The sequence below is a fragment of the Sphaeroforma arctica genome, assembly GCF_001186125.1.
Source record: "Sphaeroforma arctica JP610 unplaced genomic scaffold supercont1.650, whole genome shotgun sequence".
Taxonomy (NCBI): Eukaryota; class Ichthyosporea; order Ichthyophonida; genus Sphaeroforma; species Sphaeroforma arctica.
In genome coordinates, this window is record NW_014039908.1 from 34,133 (window position 1) to 41,141 (window position 7,009).

General features: G+C 42.9%; 1 protein-coding gene across 1 annotated transcript in view; it reads right to left on the reverse strand.

Moving 5' to 3' along the window:
* Positions 1–185: 185 nt before the first annotated feature.
* The window catches only part of SARC_07839 (hypothetical protein), a gene marked incomplete at its 3' end in the record, with an annotated part of 8,245 nt that continues 1,421 nt past the window's right edge, over positions 186–7,009 (reverse strand). Inside the window, exons 2-10 of the mRNA XM_014298211.1 lie at positions 6,724–6,928; positions 5,187–5,330; positions 4,639–4,862; positions 4,067–4,157; positions 2,869–2,969; positions 2,131–2,338; positions 706–909; positions 247–483; positions 186–206 (exon numbers count right to left, since the gene is read on the reverse strand). Coding sequence (XP_014153686.1) covers positions 186–206; positions 247–483; positions 706–909; positions 2,131–2,338; positions 2,869–2,969; positions 4,067–4,157; positions 4,639–4,862; positions 5,187–5,330; positions 6,724–6,928 — 1,435 coding nt within the window. The remainder of the gene's footprint in view (positions 207–246; positions 484–705; positions 910–2,130; positions 2,339–2,868; positions 2,970–4,066; positions 4,158–4,638; positions 4,863–5,186; positions 5,331–6,723; positions 6,929–7,009) is intronic.

Here is a 7,009-nt window from a genome sequence, read left to right on the forward strand (position 1 = left end):
TATATATACTATATATATATATATATATATATATATATATATATATATATATATATATATATATACTACACACACATATATATATTATTATATATATATATATATATATATATATATATATATGGATAATAGATATAGATATAGATATAGATATTATATATATATATATATATATCTATATATATTTAAATATAGATGTATATATCCTAAAAATACAAAAAATAACTCTAAAAATACTAAACCCACCATACCATATCGCAGCACAGGCGACACCAACAGGTAAATTATATAGCCGCACAGCTGCGCATAAATCTCCAGGAAGTCGTTGTGGACCTTTGTGCGCTGATAGGCAGGCAGATCGTTCTTGTTGCCGCGTCCGTTGAAGTTGAAGTCCTCGAACACCGCGAGTGCCTTGGATTTGGTCTTCATGCAGAAGGGGCCGGTGTACACGGTTTTAATCCAGCATCTGAACCTGAACCAGAGCTGTGCGGTGTGGGACAAGGGCATACCAGATCGAAATAATCATTTACTGAAAGCTGCTAGAGACCTACTTGGCAGTGAGCATATGTATGCAACTACTGAATAAATACACACGGTGTTTAACAGTAACCAAGCTCGGGCGTATGCCTGCATGCATGCTTTAAATACATAAGCCCGCCACAAGGGGGCGACTCGTAGGTAGACTGAGGAGAAACGTGAACGCACCTCTGAATGATGCAGGAACGCCAAGAGCACAGAGGTCAAGGGCGTGATGGCTGCGGTCATGTACGCACCCACACTGGACCCGAAATTAGGCGCTAAAAAGGCCGTGTAACTGGCCTTAAATCCGTACACGGTGATGAAGGTGACGATAAACTGCATGTCCTTATGGAAAGGAATCAGGAGACTCTGTAGGATCGCCCGTAGAATCTGAAAGCATTGTTGAGATGGGTTTCATTTCACGGGTTAGACATGGAATATGTGAAAACATGGGGGCGCATACATACGAAGACATGTATAAACGAAACAATGGAATGCCGATACATTGAGAAAATAATTGGTAGACGTCCATGCACAAACACCGAAGTATGCAAACTAACGTACGCCAAAATAAATGATTCTGAGTATAGAACCGTATGCAACAAGGATGTCAAACTTTGGTGCCCTAGAAGCCTGATTAAAGGCTACCGTGACCCCCGCTCATATGGTAGCAAAAAACGGGATACATACATACGAACACGTACAAGGTCACACACTCGTGCACACATGATTATGATCACATTACCTCCCTTTGAGATATCGAGAACACCCAGCGCAATGCATACGTACCGAGCTCACAGCGAGCATTCATGCGCATGGTATTCATCTGAGAGTTAACACTTGAGAGTGCCACAGCGAATACAAACAGCTGGAGACTGACAACAAACTGCGTTTTGCTACACGTATCGAAAAACGCCCCGGCACAACCCGTGTGCAGATAAATAATGATACTATATATAAAGAGTCTGTAGGAAAACACTCACACTTGATATAGGTGGAGTAGGCTACAGAAATTTGTCTCAAAACTGACCTTGTCTATATGGCCCACGTCACCGGAATATGTACAAACATACGCGTGAAGATAAAGGAAGCAGAAGAAGTCATGCACTAACCGCTACCTACATCCGTTCCATACCTGTCGCACGATGTGTGCGAACACGTGTGAGAAATGAGTACAAAAGCGTATAGAGACCGCAATCGAAGATAAAGTGTGCGTGTCTACCGCCAGCATGATGAGAACTTAGTATTAATAACCATCTGACTGTGTAGACGTATATCACACAAACTGCGCGGCCAAGGGTAGACAAGGCCCATATATATATACATACATACATTCCATTGGAAGAGTGTGCGTGAATAATTTGAAGAAAAAAAGGGGGGGACGGAGGTTAAATTTGGTACACAGAGAAGTCACAGAGAAATTAACCAAGCACGTATCACAAGGAGAGAGATGTACCAGATTACCCACATAGATCCCACATAAGCATGTTCAGATCATTACAAAAAGCGCTTGTACTGTATTGTGTGCAAGTGCACGCCCTTGAGCAGGCAAATATGTCTGCCAGATATTAAGCAAATTATAAAAGCACTATAGTTAACAAATCAACATACCATTGTGAGTATGACCACAGCCAAATTGATAGCGGTGAGCAGATTGCCGTCCAGTTCGATGGTGGCCACCACGTAGCACGCGTACATAACAAACAGCAGGAACTCGAAAAACAAGTACAGGTTGAACGCAGAGAAGCGACTCAGCTGTGATTCCGTTGGCTCTGTGGCGTCGTTCTCGCGGAAGGTGATGATACGGTACTTAAGGAAACTACAAGTGGTACGAAGGATGGGAAATGAAGGGTTTATAAAATATAGAACTCAAGAACACAAAGTGTTGGTGGGTGAGGAAGGATAAAACAAGTGATAGGTATGGACTTATAACTATATACATGGAATGTAATATTCAAGACTTGTACCTGCTCAAAAAAGTAATACATGACCCCACATTCCAACAAAACCATCACACAGGTCTATACACTCGGAAATGGGATATATTCACCTACCTACTACCAACACCGTCACATGATTCAAAATATACCACGTGTCCACACTAAATCGTTATCTACTTGTTCCTACAACACATGCTCGCGCTCAATCTTCCCTTACTTGTGGTAGACGAGCTGTCAGAAGCACAAGTGGTCGCAAGCATCAACACACCCTCGTACATTGCATACAAACCACCTGTCCCGCAGGTGTCTACACTCAGCAACCGCATAAAGACGCTCTACTAAACCCAACACTATGGTTCAATTGCAATATATGGCATACACCACATGCTTGCGCTCGATGCGTGCTTACTTATGGTACGCTAGCTCGCAGCACAGCGTGATTGCTCGCATTAACACTCCCTGGAACTTGTACGTGCCTATAGTGGCGCCGGTGACGGCGAACACAGCCGTCTGCAGAGCAATAGACGAACGCGTGTAGTTGAATGTGAGTGCGTGAGAGATATGCTATAAGTCTAGTGATTCCCCTCATGACAGGGTAGTAAGGCGAATCAATACGCAGGGATGAACTGATATTGAGTATCTTTCTATGTTTACTGTGAGAGTATGTATAGTCCAAACCCATACTGGTATGTTGTAAGAGTACGTATTGTCCATGAATATACTTGACTGTCGTAAGAGTGAACATAGTCCATGCAAACATTTGTATATAGTGAGAGTACGAGTATGTTTGTATATAGTGAGAGAATGAGTATATTTATATATAGTAAGAGTATGAGTATGTATCGTCTAACTCGTTCTTATATATTGTGAGAGTACGTATTGTACATTAATATACTTGTCGGCTGTGAGAGTATGTATAGTCCGTGCATACACTTGTATATAGTGGGAGCATGAGTATGTTTGTATGTAGTGAAAGTATGAGTATGTATTGTCCACGATAACACTTGTATACTGTGAGAGTACGTATCGTCGATGGATTTACATGTCAATACAATGTCTTCAACGCAGACTTATCAAAACCAAGATCCAGCTACGAAGTATAGTAAATTCTTTGAGGCAGCATTCTCGGGGTCTTACGCCGACGCGAGAAACACATTAAGTCTGTAGCAAAACCTGAGTGTGAAGTAACCGATACGAACATTACCGCCCAGAAAAATACAATACCACACAACACTCGGGCAACGCATCAAATGTATAGCAGGTGCTGAGCGGGGAGTGACAGTATGTTCCACCAATACCTCCTCACTAGGACGCACACCCATAGCAACTGATATATCTGTTTATATACAAACAGCACAAATAATACCGCCCTGGACGATACACCACCACAGAAAATAGGCAACCCAACTTGGAACGATACAGTTGTATACAAATCGCTGCAGTGTTCCATATGGATACACTTACAGTACGGCTCATCCGCATAGTATATACGTTGTACTGATGCAGCACGACAGAAAAGGTAGATGCTGCAACACATTCCGCGAGACAAGCGGCAATAGCACGCACGTGCTTGGTCGTAAACATGCACTATAATGTCTCCTACATACCTGCACGACATAAATGATCACCAGGAGGGGCCCGTAGAACTTGAACGGCCGCCAGGGCTGCATTTCATCCAAGCACATATACAGAAGGATGCTAAATAATCCAGAGAGACAAATTAAGAGAAACATGAATAACATGAGAATCACTCACACCCCAAGTCAAGTGTACAGGACATTCGTACCAAACTCAAGAAAATAGTCTCGTTGGCATCGAGGCGTGAATGAGTGGGAATAGGGGGTAGATAAGAATGTAAAAATATTGATATATACAGTGAGCTTAGGAGAGGGTAAGCAGGCGAGCCCGTGTAGTAACACCTATATGGGACGATGAAATTATTTGTAGTGATAATAGACTACATTGAGGTGACGATAGTACCTGGATGGGCTCGCTGAGTATGGATTAGGTGCGCTGACCTTAGGGTGACTGCTCCCATCGTAACAATGTGCTAACACTGGCATGAAGTCACGGAGGTGTGAAGACATACAATACAAATCTTGTAATACTACACCCCAGCGGCTATACCAACACGCTGACAAATGAATATTATTTAGCTTGTATTTCACCATGTGCATACCTATGACAGAATCCAATGGTGACTTCATGGAACGGATTGGTGAAGAAGATCCACACGGCCTCAAACTTAAAACTCGCGCAGTTGGACGGGTCGTCACCCAACGGCACAAGCCCATACACCACAATCAGATATACCACCGTGGAGAAGCTCAGACACAGAGCCAGGCACATGAGGAATAGCGAGATGTTGACCTTGAACGCATACCTAAGTAGTGCAGGTATGACCTGTGTGTGCACGCAGTGAGTACGTGAGGTGAACATCTACGGACGCACATGCTGTGTACACGTACCAATGTGTATGTACAGAACTTCAGGTGACAGAATTGCATTGGGTGTTGAGCAAATGAAGTGCACATGCAGTAAACACACATGCGTGCCCAACGATAGGAGATATAACGGGGCAAAGACCAGTCTCGTATGCGTGGATGGATCGTTGGAGACCACCGCAATACGCAAAGGGATATGTAAATTTGCACGCAAAGTAAGAAAATATTCGTGTGCGTCTGTTGACCAGTATATATGTGTGGTTGCATCGTCCATAACACATACCTTGAAGTCAAAGAGGTTTATAGCGTTCACTTTAGACCTCCCATAACTGATGCTTATTTCTGGTTGGTGGACGTCTTTCTCCACATCATATCTCCTTTTCCGACCAACTGGCGGATATTCCCACTCGTTCTCCTCGCACATATTCTGTAAAATACACCACACATAGGAGTTAGGCACTGCAGCCCTATTATCGAACACAGGCCCAGCCACGCATGGGAGAAACCGTACCGCAAAATAAACTCGCACAAAGTAACATCTCCAAATATATATTCATACAGAGTATAAAGGGATGCTCTCTAATAGATAAAAACCTTAGACAAGTCCGCATCGACTGCTTAGTTCTCCTTAATATCTAGTTGGGATGCTATGCATCTAGCAACTACCTCGTATACTGGATGGGATAAATAAGTATAAGGCTCAAACAAGTTCGGCTTTTGCGCTCAACTTCGCATTCTCCACGCCCTGTATGAGCATTCCGGCACAATACATCAAACCAGGCAGACCTCGATTTAGCCGAGAACAGAGAATCATTGGTTTTGCCCAATAATGCGACCAATCGAATGGTATGTCGACGAGCTATTCCAACAACCACAAATATGTACGTGACTTGCACATATATCAGCCGGAGTGAGTGGCTCGTCCTGACGCAATCCAGCAGATTTGAGGGGTATAAGCACCTACTATATCCCTATACGCAACACAGTCCACGGAAGTAATTCCTGCCATGCACAGGCACTCAAAATAAATGTGTGACCATTCAGAAAGCAATCCTTACATGGGCATGATATCCCATGCAATATACACACGTACCAACAAATGTGAAGATGTGATACACTAAGCTGCGTGATCTTTCACTGGCATGCGTACATGCTTATACGACAAGAAAACAGGCCCCAGAACACGTAATTGCATAGCCTTACTTGCTTGTTGTCAATTGATGACCACCTATGTGTACACATAAATATGTACGAACCACCTTATTTCCGTTTTTGCATTACATCACAATCTATCTACAAACACATTTCTACACACTCCTACATTTTCATGATACGTTTATGATCATGATATCATTCTTTTGTCATTCTTTCCACATCCACATATCTGCACATTCCCCCCCTTTTATAGTGTCATTGACGAACAAACTATCCACATACACATACCTACTCACACCCATACATTCGTAACCTTGACTCACATACGCGTATCTGCACGCATCCACATTTTCATATAATCATTTTATAGCAGATTATCCGTTTACATAAACAAAAATATGCACCTTACATTACCTCTATATGGTCATTCTATACCTGTCTACCCACATACACATACCTGTACACTCCGTGGCTTTCCCATGGTCATTTAGTACCAGTCCACCTATACATACACACATGAACAACTACATACTACACTATCTGAATATACATACTACATTACCTACATATAGTCAGAATATAATAGTCTAACAACATACACATACCCGTACCCACCCTTAATCGCACATAGTCATTTACAGGCATATATCCCGACAACCCCTCACCTTCATATTATCATTCTGTTCCAGAGCAATCGTGCGCTGGTCCGCTCCACAGACGACCCACATAAACCACCAGGGATGGCAGGCGTTGTACTTCATGGGATCGTCTAACTTGTCCAGCCCTTCTCCTGCGTTGATACGACAGAACCCACACAACGGCACACGCTGTCCTTGTATGGGGAATGGCCACCACCACAGGTGAGCGTATCTAGGCAATGCACGAGAGAAGGAGTAGCAAAGGAGTACACGTGAACTGTACATGTGAGAAGTAGATACCAATGAACTACAT